Source organism: Desmodus rotundus, chromosome 4, assembly GCF_022682495.2.
Source record: "Desmodus rotundus isolate HL8 chromosome 4, HLdesRot8A.1, whole genome shotgun sequence".
In the NCBI taxonomy this organism is placed as follows: Eukaryota; Metazoa; Chordata; class Mammalia; order Chiroptera; family Phyllostomidae; genus Desmodus; species Desmodus rotundus.
In genome coordinates this window covers 144,368,989-144,386,941 of record NC_071390.1, presented here as the reverse complement: position 1 = coordinate 144,386,941, position 17,953 = coordinate 144,368,989, and the positions used below count along the sequence as shown (strand labels likewise).

Below are 17,953 nucleotides of genomic sequence, written 5' to 3'. Positions count from 1 at the left end.
GGGAAGGAGGAGGTTGTACTATTTTAAATGCATAATAGAGCATTCGTTTCGTCATCTGGAAGCAGAGATGGAAGCAGCTCAGGGGAAATGAGAGACATCAATGTTGCTCCTGTGGAAGGGAAGCTTTGTAGCACACTGTCAGACAGCAGTGCAAATCGAAGAGAATAGCTGTTAAGCATGCATGTCACCAGATGTATTTTGCTTTCAAGAATGGTAGACAAATCAAATGAGAACCAGAAAAAAGCCTGAGAAAAAGATGCTTAGAAGGTTACTGAAGTTATTCTTTATGCTTCACTGCCCTTTACCTCTCTTGGTACCTTCCAGAGAAATCAGTATAGATGTATTTTTAGCTTGCTGTTTCCAACATCAATATGACATGATTCTGTCTTTCTATCAGTAAGCAGCTTCTACTATGTTTTCCTATTTTCTGCTAGCTACAGTTTACAAAGGATGTCACAGCTCTGGTAAGAAATGCATAGAAGCCATTTCCTTGTTTTTTAAGTCATGTTTGGTAGAGATTTGTAATAAGCCAACCGATTAAAACTGTTAAGTGTGATTAGAGAAATCTCTCCATAGTGTTAATCTTACTAACTTGCAGAATGTGTTTGTTTGTGGTACATGGTTTTCTTCATTTTTTATTGGTTTTTTTCGTTTTGTTTTTGTTTTTTTTTTTTGGTATCCTGTGCATAACTAGTGTTAAGACATGATATTTATCTGCATCTGTATTTTTTTAAGTATCTCATCTTTCTTTTTCCTTAGTACTTTGCTGTGTTGTTGTGCTTGTGGCTGCGCTTGCTATTTGCGAGCTAATGCAAAGACAGGATATGATGATAGCCTTGAATTCAGCCTGTTTTGATTAGGGGAGGATATGTAATATGACACCACACCTAACTGTCTCAGATGCTGAACAGTCCTGAGTTGCATTGATTAGCTCTGTTTTGTAGACTCTGTTTAATTTCAGTTTTTCTTAAGTTTTAGAGATACTGCTAGATAATTTCACAAATAGTTGATAGAAAAATAATTTGAGCTGCATGCCTGCTTGTTAATAATAGAGAAATGTCTCCTTATAACAAGTAAAAGAGACCAAATAAATTTGTACATTAAAATTCTGCATTAGCTTAAAATAAAAAAATAAGGATCATATAAAGGTGAATTACCTTTTTTTCATATTTTTATGCCTTTACTATATGTGCTTACTTTCTTAAACATGCCTATTCCACTCATTTTAAATATTAAAATATTTAGCATGGCTGTTGAAAGACCTGATTTATCAAAATTAATTATTTTCTGGGACTCAGTAATCATTAATTGACAAGATACCTTATTTGTGATAGCAGTAGTGCTTAAAATAAAAATGTGTTTGGTTAAGATTTTTAATATTTTCACTTCTGTTTTGGCAAAAGATCAGAATCTTCTTTTGCTGAGATGTATTAGGCAGCCATTTAACCTGTCGACTGCTGAAAAATGATAAAACTTAAATGGGGAAAATTTTGTAAGTAATCTGGCTATATTTAATTGGTGGGGTAAATTTTGGGTGTGTTTCTGATCCTTTGAGAAAATAGGCAATTGTGATTTTTATTTGTTGCACATCCTACAATTTATTTGATTTCTGAGATACTAGCCCTTTTCTAAATTGGTGGAGCACCCTTCTGTTGCGTTTGCATGCATGCTTTAGTGAATGTCATTCAGGAATGAGGTAGGGCACAGTAAAATAAAATAGTGCATTGCCAGAATGGGAATTATTATTCTTTCAATGAATTTTTAATGACACTATTCTCTCATTTCCCTGTAGGCATATTCTCAAGATGCCTACCTGAAAGGCAATGAAGCCTACAGTGGCAATGCCCGCAATATCCCTGAACCACCACCAATTTGCTATCCTCGGCTGCCGTCTGCCCCGTCAGCCATGGCACAGCCAGTTGAAGTGTCTCCTCCAGACTCATCATCCAGCAAACAGCAAACCAGTACTCCAGTACTTACCCAGCCTAGCAGGGCCTATAGAATGGAAATACAAGTGCCTCCATCACCAACGGACGTTGCAAAGTCAAACACAGCAGTGTGTGTTTGCAATGAGAGTGTGAGGACTGTCATTGTACCTTCTGAGAAGGTTGTAGATTTGTTAACTAACAGAAACAACCATACAGTTCCTTCACACAGAACTGAAGAAGTAAGGTATGGCATCAATGAGCAGCCCTCTTTAAAAACAGTGTCAAGAACCACATCGCCATTGTCATCCATACCCACTGCCCATCTAATTCATCAGGCGCCAGGATCCAGATCATTGGAATCTTCTGGAATTTTACTGAAATCTAGCAATTACAGTGGACATTCAGAAGGAGTCTCAAGCAGTAGATCTCAAGCTGTGGATTCTCCTTCCGTATCTGTTAATCACTATTCTCCAAATTCCCATCAGCACATAGACTGGAAAAACTATAAAACTTACAAGGAATATATTGATAACAGACGATTGCACATGGGTTGTCGGACAATTCAAGAAAGATTAGATAGTTTAAGGGCAGCATCTCAGAGTACAACAGACTATAACCAGGTGGTACCAAACCGCACGGCCTTGCAGGTACGACGCCGCAGCACCTCTCATGACAGAGTGCCCCAGTCTGCTCAGATCCGACAACGCAGTGTGTCCCAGGAGAGGTTGGAGGACTCTGTGTTAACAAAGTATTGTCCACGCAGTGCCTCACAAGGAGCACTGACGGCCCCACCCATTAGTTTTAGCAATCACAGAACTCGTTCATGGGATTATATTGAAGGACAGGGTGAAACCTTAGAAAATGTCGCTTCTGAAAGTCAAATTCCAGATTCAAATGGAGAACGAAAACAGACTTACAAGTGGAGTGGATTTACTGAGCAGGATGATAGACGAGGTATTTATGAAAGATCTAGGCATCAAGAAATCCATAAATCTTTTCGAGGTTCCAATTTTACTGTGGCTCCGAGTGTTGTTAGTTCTGATAATAGGCGAGTGAGTGGCAGAGGAGTGGGATCTGTGTCTCAGTTTATAAAAATTCCACCAGATCTGAAAACACTGCAGCCAAACAGGAACTTTCAAACTACTTGTGGAATGTCACTCCCTCAAGGTATTTCACAAGACAAGTCACCTCTTGTGAAAGTCAGAAGTAATTCTCTGAAAGCAACTTCGATGCATTTCACAAAACCATCATTTAGCCAGAACTCATTTGTTTCCATCAAAGACCAAAGACCAGTAAATCACTTGCATCAAAACAGTCTGTTGACTCAGCAGACACTGTTAAAAACTGCCCCTGAACACCACGTGGAGCCTGGGAAAAACCCCTGTTTGTCTGGAGCTTCTGTTAAGCCTGTCCCTCAGATGAGTGAGAACTTGGGCGCTGCAGAAGTAGAATTATCTGTCACTCAAAGGAATCAAGACTTAAATTTACAAGAGGCTGAAATTCACCAATCAGATATTTTAGATAATAAAGAAACTGTCATCCTAAGAGAAAAGCCTCCATCTGGTCGCCAAACACCACAGCCTTTAAGGCATCAGTCTTACATTTTGGCAGTAAATGACCACGAGACGGGGTCGGACACGACCTGCTGGCTGCCCAACGATGCGCGGCGGGAGGTCCATATAAAAAGGATTGAGGAAAGGAAGGCCTCAAGCACCAGTCCACCTGGTGACTCCCTGGCTTCCATCCCATTCATAGGTGAGCTCATTTAGAGTCATTGGCTGTATGTCCGATATTTAACACGTATTTTTAGCAAAGTATTATTTCTAATTTGACATGCACAGACATTTTGCACTGTGATTTTAAAGCATTCATTCTGAATTTCCCAAGTTGTGCTAAAACCAGAGCCATAAGCTTTTCCTCTTCTTTTCCTTTTATTTTATTTTATTGTTTTTTAGACTTTATATATTCAGTCCCCATTTTTTGTTTTTGTTCCAGTGAAACAAATTCCCGCTTTCTGGGGCCAGAAAACATCACACACTAATGCAAAACATAATAATAATTAAGTGCCTTGGCTTTATTCCCAAAATATCAGATAATGGAGCCAATTTATTTACTTATTTATAATAAGAGTTAATGATATGTCTACAGAAAGAAAATGTTCCAACATTTTTACACCTTTAACATGCAGTTTTTTCTGTCATGAAGATTTAGAAAAGTGAAGAAAATAAACCATTTTATTTGTTTTTAAATCAGTCACTTATGGTATTTTGTTTATCCCCCTCCACACACACACATTCACTTTTTAAAACTTCAGAGTAAATTCTGAAAATAAATTTCAACATCTTTTACAAGTAAACACAAAACAAATGAATGAGTTGGTAGTAATTTGATATTTAGTAGCAAATATTAAGATGTATTTATTCTACAATCATGACTTTGTACATTCATTTATAGTACTTTCAATTACTAACATGAAGAAACTATAGCTGTATTACTTATATCCAGAATTCGTCTCATATTTATTTTCCCCCCTTCTTTTGCCGTATTTCTAATACTCTGTTCTTTTCACCCCAAAGTTGTCTAGTGTGTGTGTGCTTGTGTTAGCCTAGCTAAAACAGAATTAGATTGGTGTAGCCTTATTGGCACTGCTACTTTAAACCAATTTAGAAGTTTTAAAGCTTGTAAATGACAGTGTCTGTTCAGGTGAGCTTGGCTATATGAAATTTATCCAAAAGGAAATGGGTCACCTTATACCCAACTTCTCTGTTTGGGAGCTCTAGTCTTTAACGCCAACAGTGATATTGTAGGAGGATTCACTGAGCATTCCAGGGCGTCTTTTATACTAAGTATGTACTGAGTCTTCTTGCAAAACAAATCTGTAACAAGAAAAATTGTATGCTATCATCTTTTTTGTGTGTGTGCTTATTTATTTATTTATATTAATTTATTGTCATTCAAGTACAGTTGTCTGCATTTTCCTCTCACCACTTGCTCCACAGCAGCCATCCCCACGTGCCTCCCCTGAATCCATCCCCCTTGGTTTTGTCCATGTGCCCTTTAGAGTCATTCCTGAAAACCCTTCCACTCTTTTCCCCTTTTATACCCTCCACCTCCCCACTGGTTACTGTAAGTTTGTTCTTAATTTCAATGTCTCTGGTTATATTTTGCTTGCTTGTTTGTTTGTTGATTAGGTTCCACTTAAAGGTTAGATCGTATGGTATTTTTCTGTCACTGTCTGGCTTATTTCACATAGAATGATGCTCTCCAGTTCCATCCACGCTGTTGCAAAGGGCAGGAGCTGCTTCTTCTTTTCTGCTGCATAGTATTCTATCGTGTAAATGTACCATAGTTGTTTTTTTTTTTTTTTTTAAATGTATGCTATCATCTTATACGCTTTTTCGTATTCAGGCTTATGTATAACAAAGCTGTCACCCTGATAAATAAATCTAGTACCCAACTAACACCATACATAGTTATTAGAGAGTTTTGCTTATATTATTTGAGTGATGATGTAAGGTAATTTTTGATATAATAAAAGCAACCCAAAACTTCTGTGGTACTTTATAACCTATTAAGTATTCGTGTATGAATCCTTATGATAGTCTAATAGGAGCTTTAGGTCAGGAATAAATAACCCACCTTATGGATAAGGAAAGCTCAGTATATTGCTTGTCTCTCAGCGGGTAATGGACAGAGCTGACTGCCTGCTACTTCCAGATCACATACTCTTTTGACAATGCTCTAAAACTGTTGCATTTAGATCTTGCCTTTTTACTCTTTTAAGTCTTAGCCTAAAAAGTAATTCCGAATTTAATATTCACCATGTTTAGCTCAAATTTGGAATCTTTTCACTAAATACATTTATTTGTTCCAGTTAACTATATTGTTCACCGCAGAATGATTTTAGATGCTCATTTATCTTCCTTTTGGTAGTAACACTAGCTTTTATCTTAAAATATTTCAAATTTATCTGTAGCATACCTGATAGATTACTGTGCTTAATTATTTAGGGAAATATTTTTTTAACTTTGCACTTATAAAAACTATGCAATTATTTCTCTAAAGTAGATTTTCTAAATTTTCAGCTATTTCTTTAATGTTAAAAATAGATCTGATAGTAACTACACTGTCAGCTCCATCTGTCAGTTTTTTAAATAGATCCAAACCTTGAAAGCCCTATAACAAATCCCTTGTTTGGAAAAACGTAGGATTTTACATTATTACATAAAATAAACAGATAATTTTACCCCTTTACTGGATTTATTATTGTCAACCTTTTGAGCTAGAATTGACCCTGCTGATAATCCTAGTCCAACTTCTTTATTTTATAGGTAATTAACTTAATACCCAGAAAAATTAAGTGGCTTCACAAAGTGAAACAAGATAGGATCTAAGCCTCTTGATTTCCTGCTCAGTCTTCCCCATTCCCAGTGGCTTCCTTATTTTATGTGTGAAAATTAATAATTTTGCATGTTAATGAAATTGGTGCATTAAAATTCTTCTTAAGTAAATGTTGAGTTTCTCAAAATGCTTGCAGCATTTGTCAGCTGGCAAGCGAGGTCATTTTTCATATACATGTGCCCCCTCACTTAGACGCAAACCTACTCTGATCTATGGGGCCGCAGAAATTCAGCAAAGTAATTGTAACCCACCATCTGCGACAGATCTAAAGTAATACTTCCACTTGACCTTTTAAAGATTAGAGCAATTACTGTGATAATTTGGTGCATCCTACCTTGTGGATGAGCTGCTAGGCCCAGAATTGACCATGGTATTGCACACATTCCTGCTTTTGCTCTTATTTCATCACCTGCCTTTCACATTCCTACTGTTGTAGCAGTTCCTCTTAGAACTCCTCTCCCTTTACGTCAGCACCAGCTGCCATATGGTCATGGTAAGTATGAATCTAGTATTCCAAATTCCCCCTTCCTAGCATTTTAAAAGCTCATCTCTCTAGTAAGAAGATACAGCATTGAATTTCTTGGTTAAGATAATCAAATCTATAAATGGCTTTCAAAAAGCCAAATATTAATTTAACTATATATTATTGACCTGACTATTAAAAATGCTTGGTCTTAATTAAAAACCTGAATCCAATTTGATGAGTTGAATTATTATTATTAAAAAATGGGGATATTTGAACTAGATTGATGGCACCCCCTTACCAGTTTATGTAAAAGTTAACAGGACTTACTGCTTCAAGAACTCTGTATTTTGTGTAAAAGTTTCAATGAGTCTGTGAAGGTCTGTCACTTGATCAAAGATTAGAAGCACATAATATATTAGTGGTTTATTTTTTAAACATTCTTTCTAACCGTGCTTTTTTAATTTAATGTAAATGGAGTTTCTTGAGCATGCTATTTTTATCAACCCCAAAACTTTTCTTGCCTGATTTGCACTAATTGGTGTTAACGGGATTGAGTAAAATTTTCCTAGGGAGTTCGTTTTTTTAGGATTGCTTTATTTCATTGGGTTTAAATTTAAATTAGATTGAAATTTAATGGTATTGCCAAAGATTAATAAGTTGTCATTTGTAAAGAAAGAGCTTATGTTTCCCTGTCCTTTGAAAAGCTAATTCCACCTTATATATCAGAATGCAAATAAAAAGATAGTTATGCCACTGAACTTCTTTTAAGACAGAAAGTCCATTAGCTGTGTTTATTCTCCTTTTACCATAAGGACAAGGAAAAATCTCAAAGATTTTTAAATGTGTTTTGTTTGAGATACAGATTGACTTTTAAGGTTATTTGCAGTGAATGTCCTCTTCTCGTAAGACTTGGAAAAGAAACAGTTTATTCAATCCATATTTTTAGTAAAAAACATGCATATACACATTCTCTTGCACTTTGGAAACATGAATTTGCTTTCATATTAGTTACCATTTCTTTCAACTTAAACAAATTGATCACCCTTCATGTGACCTGTAGTTTACTCCATCATTGCATATTACAGTGTTAACATTTCTTAAATGGTGATACTGTGATTTGGGGAGTGGTAGTGTCACCTCTTCGAGCAGAAGTGAAATAAAAAGCAAAATTATGTCAAGGATCTGACTATTCTACAGTCTCTGCCAAAAATTCTGATAATTTCACTGAGTTTTATAAAATTATCCTCAACTATAATTATAAAGTACAAACTACATTGCTGATGTGTTCTTTTTGAGTAATTATGTGACCTGTGAGAAAAATTCCACCTAACCCAGCTCGTTTTAGAAGGGGACTTTTTCTGCTCTCTGTTCTAACCTGCGGCATTGGACATTGGGTGTATGATGCTTGTTTGTGAAAGGGAGCTAGAAACACATTGCATTTTACTTTTGTTCTGGTCAGAATTCTCTTGGTTACAGGTAGAGAAACTTATTTCAAATCAGCTCATGCCAAAAAGGAACATCTCCTCACAATGAGGAATTTCCGGGGTAGACCTGGATCTGGATGCTCAGTGACTTGACATCAGGATTGTCATGGTTTTTTCCTCAGTTTTGATTTCTTTATTCTCAGGTACTTTTTTATTCTCAGGTAAAAAAAGATGGCCACTGGCAACTCACAATTTGTGAATTGTTACAGTTCTTATTTCCCGAGAAAGGGAAGAGAAAGATCGTAATTTCTCAGTGTCTGTGTATCAAATCTGAGATGAAGGTACTATTATTAGTCCTGACTGGATCGTGTTCTCACCCTTGGGCCAGTCACTGTGGACTCAGAGGGATAGGGCCCTATGATGGGTCAGGCCCAGCTCATATGCCCTTCACAGGAAGGCGAGCCACTCCAGTGAATTCCCCTGAACCTCAGAGATAGATGGGCAGCTAAGCAACATATATTCTCTGTGGTCATCTTGCATAATACAAAGAGGAACTATTAGAATAAGAACATCATGAAGTGAAAATATTTGCCAGTTTATTAGATCAAAAACAGGAATGTTATTACTATTTTACTTTGTATTTGGTTATTAGTAGTCAGGTTTTCACAAGTTTTTTCTCACATTTTTATTAGGTGTTTGAATTTCTTGCATGAATTGTCTTTGCATGTGCTTTCTCTTTTTCTGTTGTGATTTTCGTGGTTCTTATTTACTAGAGTTCTCTATATTTTAGAGCCTCCATTCTTTTTCATACTTCGTTGCTTGAAAAATAACTTAACAGTTATATATAAAGTTTCACAATATGCTTCCTTGATTTTGTACATGTCTACATTTTTCTTGATTTGGGAAATCTTTTAGATGTTCTAAAATATCAATTGATAAGAAATAACAGTCAAAGAACATATATGAAGGGCCCATGGACATGGACAACGGTGTGGGGATGACTGTGGAAGTGGGGGGTGGGTTGGGTGGAGGGGGTGAAGGGGGAAAAAGTGGGACAACGGTAATAGCATAAACATTAAAATAGTAAAAAATTAAATAACAGTAGTAGAAAATTTTTATTGAGATATGAATAATTTAAATAGAATAACATATAGTCATCTCCACTTGGAAAAATCCAGATTAAATTATGGAATATGTATTATCTGTGAGAATTAGTTATTCTTTTATCTTTGGAAAACACTATTTTCCAAAAATATATAATAGCTTCAACATCCTCTTTCACCTTTTAAAAATTTATTTACTTAAGTGAACAAAGTTAATTAAGGCCTCACGTTTCTTAACTTAATTCTTTGATAATGTAATTTTATCATGAATGATTATGTCACTTGATAATAGCAAGTACAGCCCTAATAGTTCATAATATGTGTTCTACATGCATTATTTGGTATCTTAATGTAGCAGGTGACATCCTAGGATAAAGATAATCAACTGTTTTCATATGACAGAATATTTAAGTTTATTAAAACTTCAGAGATTTCTTGAAAATCTGACAGCACACTGGTTTAGAAATTCTTTGTTTTCCCTTTGGTCAACTCAAGTTCTATTTTCATACATTGGAAAATGAGATACACCTGAATTATTATTGTTTCTATATAATCCACACATTGGTAATAATTAAAACAACAGAAATTTTTTCATATTTTTATAGGAATAAAGATTGGATTTATTAGTAGAATCCATAATTATAAGGTAGTACAATTTTGTGTATTTTAAAAATAAACTTAGGTTTTTCTTTTCTCTCTTTAACTAGTAGTAAGTACATTCTAAAAAAATGCAAACGGTATTGAGTGTGTAAGGCAATGTTCTAGTCTTCCGCCTACACCTCCTCCCTTAACTCTTACTACCTAGAACAGGTGGGTGTCTATCCTTCCAGTCCCTTTTGTACTCATGTACTTGAAGCAGAGATTGTCATACCCAATGTGGTTCAGAAATTTTCTCCAAAATGTAGTAACTCAAAAGATATTGAATGAATGAATACCTCCAGGAAGTTCAGAGTATGAAAAAAATTGCTTTTGAAATTTTCTTTAATACTTAATCCATGCAGCATTTTAATTTCATTCCATGATATTTGATTTTACGTAAGTAAACCTCAACATGTTTTAAATTACTTTGCAAGGTGTAAAATTGATTCTCTTGAGAGATTTTCCCACAGCACCTTGTAGACATTCTCTGACACACGTTACACCACATAGTCCCCGAGAGCGATGGTGGTTGTGCTTTGAGAAACATTGTTGTAGAGGAGCATCATCTCGGTCTTTTAAAATCCCTTTCTAAATATTTTCTCTGCATGGATTTATGCAATAGACCTAATCGGAACCAGTCCAGTGAATGTTTTTACTACAGAAATCTCTTCAAACAACTAATTCTACATAAGCCAGATAATTCCTAAAGAAAACAGTATTTTCCCATTCATGTCAGTATTCATGAATCCATATCAGAATTGTGGGCCAGCAGGTTCTCCAGACCAAACTCACTATATACATATGTATCAATTAAACACGTTGTTAATTGCAGTGATTTAAATACTAATGACATTTTTAAAGACGAGTCAACCTCTAGAAAAATTAACCTTCTGTCCTTGATGGATTAAAAGCCTCAGTTACCTGCTCGCTTTTGGAAAAGCGTTGAGTGCATGCTGAGTGTCGTGGACTTGGGAAAATGGTTTCACAGGGAAATTTTCAAAATATTTTCTGTTGCTAAATTGTAAGAGCTGCTTTTAATGGAAATTATAAAAACAGAAAACAAGCTTAAGATACTCTGAATTTACTGATTTTAGCCATAACATGGAAGTGTTAAATTTTGTGTCATTATTGTCTTGATTATAATGCTGATCATGAAGATGGTAGAGGATTCTTAGGGTTGGTCAAAAGTAAAATATTTGACCTTTCAAATCAAGGACTCAAAACCCTGTTTTATCATTATATTCTTTAAAGAGTTTTATTATGATTTTCTAAGGATTGGAACATTTAATTTTAAGGGTTGTAGTTCTTGCATCCTATTAAATTACATTCTCTTGGCCTACAATATAATTTAAACTCCTGGAATATTTACAAAAGTAAGAATTTTGAATAGAACTATTGTTCACCAATTTGGAAAACAAATGTAATTTATACTTAGAGAGCAGGAATCCTGGTATCAGACTGTCTGGGTTCAAATGTCATCCCTAGGGCTTTGTAACTTCACACAGATTGCCCCTTTATCTTGGTTTTTTAAAGTAGTACTTCTATAGAACAATCTATAAAATAGTACTTTATCGAATTTCATAAGAATTAAATAAAGTAATATTTGTAAAGTATTTAGAATGGTGCTGGTAATTAGTAAGCACTATTAATGTGTTAACTATTGTTATGCATGCATGTGCATTCACATATACATTTCTGCCTGTGGCAGGCTTTTGAGGTTAAAATTTATAACATCTAAAGTATTTATATTTTTGTAAGGGTTCAAGGGAGCAAATGGTAATTTCTCCTCTGAGTGAGGGCCTACATCTCCCTGGGGAGGAGGGTCCTTTTTCTGATTTGCACTAAAGTGCCAAATAAACCAGCAGTGGCTGTCTCAGTCCATTCGGGCTGCTATAACGAAAATACCGTAGACCGCGTGGCTTAAATAACAGAAACTTATTCCTCGCAGTTCTGGAGGCTAGGAAGTCTAAGATCAAGGTGCCAGCAGGTTCAATATCTGTTGAGAACCCACTTCCATAGGCCTGTTCTCCCCTGGTGGAAGGATCAAGGGAGCTTCCTGGGGTCCCTTTTAAAAGGTCACTAATCTCATCCATGAGGGTGGAGCCTATTCACCTGATCACCTCCTGAAGGCCCACCTCCAAATACCTTAACAGTAGGTGTTAGGTTTCAACATAAAAAATTGGGGGGGGGGGCAGGTACGCAAATATTCCATCCATAGCACTGGCCTTGATAAGGTACAACTTCTTCTGGCAGCTATATACTATTCTTTCTTACATTTCTACAAAAATTGAAGATACACTTGAGAGTAGGGGTCAGGGGAGGTAAGATTTTAGGAGTTGGTACTTGGAAAGTTACCGTATTTTGCCGTATACAGTGTGCTCCTGTGTATAATGCACACCCACGTTTTTGGCCCAAACTTTATCAGGGAAAAAAATCTTCCATTGTAATTTTTTAATTCAATTATTTTTTTATGTTTAGATACTTGTGGGGGGTTTTTGTATTATAAAGGAGTTTTAGCATTTATTTTTTAGCATATGAAGATCCTTAATGCTTTCTAGAGTTACACTTTTAACACATAAGCACAAATTAAAAAATTAAAAATATTTATATAGATATGGAATTAGTACTACCTATGTATAATATGCATCCTTATTTTTCCCTCACAAATTTGGGCAAAAAAATGCTGCATTATACACAGCAAAATATGGTATGCCTCAGCCAATCACCTTGCTTAGCTGCCTGAAATGATAATATGCAATGAATTTAAAATTTGGTAAATAATTATTTTAGGGTAGTGTACAATTGCTCTTCTTTTGTAGATTAAGGTTTTGAATACCTATACACTTTGGTATCTTCATGATCAGTTAGTGAAGGTCTTGGTTGATTGGTAGAAGAAACAAAAGAAGCAACTCATTTAATTTCTTAAACCATATACTCAGAATTATTTGGAATTACTGGAATAATAACTATAAATAGATTTTTTAACAAGCTGAATATACCATTTATTGTTACTTCAGTGGTTAAGTGTTAAAATCTTTTCCTGGTTCTTCTAATAATGATAAATGATTACTCTGTTATTGTTATTAATAACAATTAGGTCATTCAACATTTCAATTTTTATTTTATCTAATAGATGAACCAACTAGCCCTAGCATTGATCATGATCTTGCGCATATTCCCGCTTCTGCTGTCATCTCAGCCTCTACCTCTCAAGCACCCTCTCTAGCAACAGTCCCTCCCAGCCTTACAACTTCAGCTCCTTTAATTCGACGTCAGCTCTCCCATGACCAGGGTATGTTTCAACGAGTGCTTATGTAAACCATCTCTCATTCTCCATTTTCTATTTAGAATACTATGACACACTGTGACCTTGTCACCATTAAAAGAATCTGAAAACTATTTGCAGATACCTAAATGTTGGATTTTAATTTCAGAATCTGTTGGACCTCCCAGCCTGGATGCCCAGCCCAACTCAAAGACAGAAAGATCAAAATCATATGATGAGGGCCTAGATGACTACAGAGAAGATGCAAAATTGTAAGTCTCAACATACTATTTTAAATATTTACTTGTGGGTGTTCAGCATCGCTTTGACATAAAAATATTGAATTTAATGATGTCTTTTATGTTTTTTAACTTTATGACATTAGAAATGCAAATAAAATCAAAGTTCTCACTATATCCTAATTGAATTTTCAAATTAATACTTAAAAATCAGTAGTATACAAACACAAAATTATGTACATTAAATAATCAATTCCCACTCTAAGCCTCCAGTCACCCAGTTCTACTTTTACATATAACTATATTTTTGTTTTCTTTTGTATAATTTCCAGAGTTATGCTACGCGTAAAAACCACTCACACTATTTACCTATGCTCATGTGTATATTCCATTTACTTTTTATAAACAAATCATAGATGCTGTACGCACTGTTCTTGGAGATAATTCAGTGCATACATTCCTGACTCGTTCTTTTTCACGACTGTTTAATTTTCCATTGAATAGTTTTACTGTAGTACATCCAACCAGTGTTCTATATCCTATTAATAGACGTTTAGATTCATCAGATCTTATTCTACCACAAACAATAGTTCAGTGACTATATCTATATATTATTTAGCATGTGAAAATCCTTTGGAAAAGGATTGTTATGGGAAGGGGTATGTGTATGTTTTATTTTGATAAGGGTACAAGGGAGAAAATGGTAATTTCTCCTCTGAGTGAGGGCCTACGTTTCCCTGGGAAAGAGGGTCCTTTTTTCTGATTTGCACAAAGTGCCAAATAAACTAGCAGTGGCTGTCTCAGCCCATTAGGTCTGCTGTAACAAAAATACCATAGACCGGGTAACTTAAATGATGGACATTTATACCTGTTATTTATTCCTCAGTTGCTCACCGTAAAGATGACACCAAATCACACTCCCACCATCGGTGCACAAAAGTGTCTGCTGCTCCCCTCACCAACGCAGCGAGTTAGTCAGTGTTTGGTCATTTTGTAACTCTGATGGTATCATGTTGTAGTTTTAATTTGAAAATTTTCTTATTATTAGTTGAACACCATTTCATGTGTATTTAAGAGGTATTTATTTCTTTTTTGTGAACTGCTTTTTCATGTTTCCTACTGGTTTTTCATACTGACTTCTGGGGGCTCTTTTTTGAGATAAGTGTTGCAAGTCTTTTTCCAAGTCATTATTTTCCATTTGGTTTTCTTAATTTTTTTTAACCATGAAAAAAAGGTTAAACATTTTGTTTATTTTTTTGCAGTCAAATTTAGAAATACTTTTTAATGGTGTTTGGGTTTTGAGTCATACTGAAAAAGCCTTTCTCTCCTCCAGAATTATAAAATTTCTTCATTGTTTACTTCTCAAGTTTATATGTTTTTCTTTTTCCTTTTTGTATATTTACAACTTTGATTCACCTGAAATTTATTTTATTCTAATTAATGAAATAAAGAGCCAACTTTATATTTTCCAGTGTCTCTCAGTTGTCCCAAAAGCATCTATTGAGTGTTATACTCTCCAGTGATATTTCATCTTTATTATAAGCTAAATTTTATATATGTTTAGCTTTATTTTTAGACTCTTTTCTGTTCAGTTAGTTCATCTGTTTATTCATGTATACCAAATTCTGTAAATTATAGTGGTTTTATAATGTTTTAGTATATGGGTCTATTCACCCTAATTACTTTGTCATTTCCAAATTGTCCTGGCTATTTTTATTATACAATTTGAACTTGAAAACTAATTTTCTAGTTCTTAAATTCATAAGTGTTTTCATTGATGCAATATTTAATTTATAGATTAATATAGGGATATTAACTTCTTTATGATGTTGAACTTTCTGTCAAAGAACAGTTTGTCTTTTTTATTGTAGTATTTTTGCATAGATTCTGTGAAGTTTTTATTTGATGATTATTCATAGTCCAATAAAATTAGTTCTTCCCATACCACTGATTTTTAAATTTAATTTAATTTTTAATTCAGTTTATCAGGGTAACATTTGTTAATAAGAATATACATGTTTTAAGTGTAGATATGTACAATGCATAATCTGTCTATTGCATTGTGTGCTTGCTCACCAGCAGTTTGAGGTCCAGGCTAGCAGGAATTTTTCTAATGGTGCAGGATTTCATTTGTGAGCTCTTTTAACATTTATTTCTTCCTCACTGAAAGATATCAGTAATTGCCACATTTCAGAGTTTGCTTTACCATACACACTGCTTCTTGCAAGATGGCAAAACTGTGTGTTTCTCCCTTAGTTCTCACCTCCCCTAATATTCATGGTAATAAATGAGGCTCCTCTCACCAGCAAAAGCACCCTCCTTCCCATTTTTCCAAACCAGGGAAGGTTTGATTGGATCTCTCAGAGAACAGTGCCCTGCAGTTTTGTTTGTGGTGTGTAACCAATGGCATCCTCTCTTCCTGTATTCATTTTTTACTTCATTGCATTTGACTGCCTTTCTTCATTTTTTTGCATGGCTACAGATACCTCCCGTTAATTGTTGGAGATTGAGTTTGTGTATTTGTTTCTGGTTACCTTGTTGTTTGAGGTGGTTTCTGAGAGGAGAGGACAGTGTCATCTTCAGTTACATCTTAAAATGCTAAGTTCCATAAGTGAATTCGGAATTTAAAAATAACAAAAACTTGCCCTAACTGGTGGCTCAGTTGGTTGGGCATCATTCCACAAGGAGAGGAGTCGCTGGTTCAAATCCAGGTCAAAGGCACATGCCTGGGTTGTGGGTTAGGTCCCGGAACCCACAACCCAGGCATGGGTACAGCAGGCTGCTCATCGATGTTTCTTTCTCTCTTCAATGGTTTTCTCCCTCCCTCTCTCCCCCACCTTTCCTTCTCTCTAAAGATAAATAAATAAAATCCTCTCTAAAAATAAATAAATAAAATAACAAAAAAACCAACTTTGTTCCCTAAAGTTTAATGCTTGTAAGTAACTGGTATGACTGTGTCTTCTGAAGCCCTAAGACTTTGTAGGGGCAACAGTTGTTCTTACTGAAATCATCCACGATGTGTCTGGACAGGCAGAGTAGCCACCGGGACCAGCCCTGGCCGCACTCCTCCCGCCACGTGTAGGGCTCAGAGTGTCCACAAGCTGGGTGGGTGTAGACATGCTGTTCTCTCTGTGTCTGACTATTGGTGGCAACTACTTACCCATGATTAACACTGTGGAAATCCTTTTGCAACTGTGGTTGACTAATAATAGAAAGCTCAGTGTTTAGCCTGAGTAGCTTTTCTTTCATCTAAAAAAAAGGATAAGACAATCTCACACTTTATGCAGAAATAGTTTTCATGTACCAGATCAACTAAGAAAGCTTCTATCATTGTATCAAAAGTAATTATAAAGTAATTATAAAATTAGCTGTTTTTCTCACTTGTATTGAATAATGGACATTTAATATGGAAATGATGAAATGTCAGCTCACTAATGAAAGGTTAGCTGTATTATACAAATTATTCTTAACATCTTTAAAGTATTTTATGCACTATTGAAAATACTTATATATTTCTTTTGCAACAGGTCTTTTAAGCACATATCCAGTCTAAAGGGAATCAAGGTCGGTATTGAATATATTAAAAATATCAGCAAATGATAAATGTTTCTATTTACCTTAGTTTACTTTAGCTCTTCACAGAGAATGATTTCTTTTATTTATTAGATACATTTCATAAATGTCATAATCTTTTATTCTGTTTCAAGTGCATTTGGAAAATATATATAAAGTATTTTCTAATTTCTAAACATTTTATAGGGTAGGGCCAAACTGGGTTTACAGTGGTGAGTACATGAAACAGTTTATTCTTGTATTATTATTTATTATTGTTTTCCATACAAACACCTGTAAACCTACTTTTGCCACACCCTGTGTAATACTGTACACACATTATTCTGGTTTTTCTCACTTTATCAGTTTATGGCCCCAAATCGAACTGCCCAGCAGTCCTCCTGTATTTCGTTGTGTGTTTTCCTAGCCTCAAAATTACCATTTCATGCCTCCCTCTGCCCTACCTCCTACAAGCTACCCTCCTCCTCTCTCATCCTCCCTTCTCCCATACATACTTCATTGGAAAAATAAAAGCTGTTAGACAGGAATTTCCTTATTTTACCTTCCCCGCAAAATTAGCTACCTTCATTTATACACATACTTTCTGCCTTCTCTACTCTTATCTTTTTACTTGGAAGATTATACTATTAAAAACCAACATCCACATTTCTTCTTTGGATTCCATCATTTCTCATTTTCTCAAGACCCCTCTCTCTTTTGGAAAATCACTCTCCAGTGGCTTATTCACCATCACACATAAGTATGTTTTACTCTATAAGCATGTTCTAAAACCTTTCTTGAATTCACATTTCCCCTATTTTCTCTATTCTTAATTTCCACTAGTCACAGCAAAACAACTAGAAAAAAAGTTGTCCATAATTTCTGCTTCTTCATGTCCCATCTTTTTCAGCCCACATGCACGCATCAGAGTGGCCT

General features: G+C 35.2%; 1 protein-coding gene across 7 annotated transcripts in view; it reads left to right on the top strand.

Annotated features, from left to right (window-relative positions):
- ARHGAP21 (Rho GTPase activating protein 21) overlaps window positions 1-17,953 on the top strand; it is a 125,708-nt gene that overhangs the window by 88,950 nt on the left and 18,805 nt on the right. For 4 of the 7 annotated variants that reach the window (XM_053922540.1, XM_045184011.2, XM_045184017.2 and 1 more), the window contains exons 8-12: window positions 435-464; window positions 1,793-3,683; window positions 13,095-13,253; window positions 13,396-13,498; window positions 16,993-17,029. In XM_053922540.1, the coding sequence (XP_053778515.1) occupies window positions 435-464; window positions 1,793-3,683; window positions 13,095-13,253; window positions 13,396-13,498; window positions 16,993-17,029 (2,220 nt within the window). The remainder of the gene's footprint in view (window positions 1-434; window positions 465-1,792; window positions 3,684-13,094; window positions 13,254-13,395; window positions 13,499-16,992; window positions 17,030-17,953) is intronic. The other 3 variants (XM_053922542.1, XM_053922541.1, XM_053922543.1) reach the window with 2 other exon arrangements.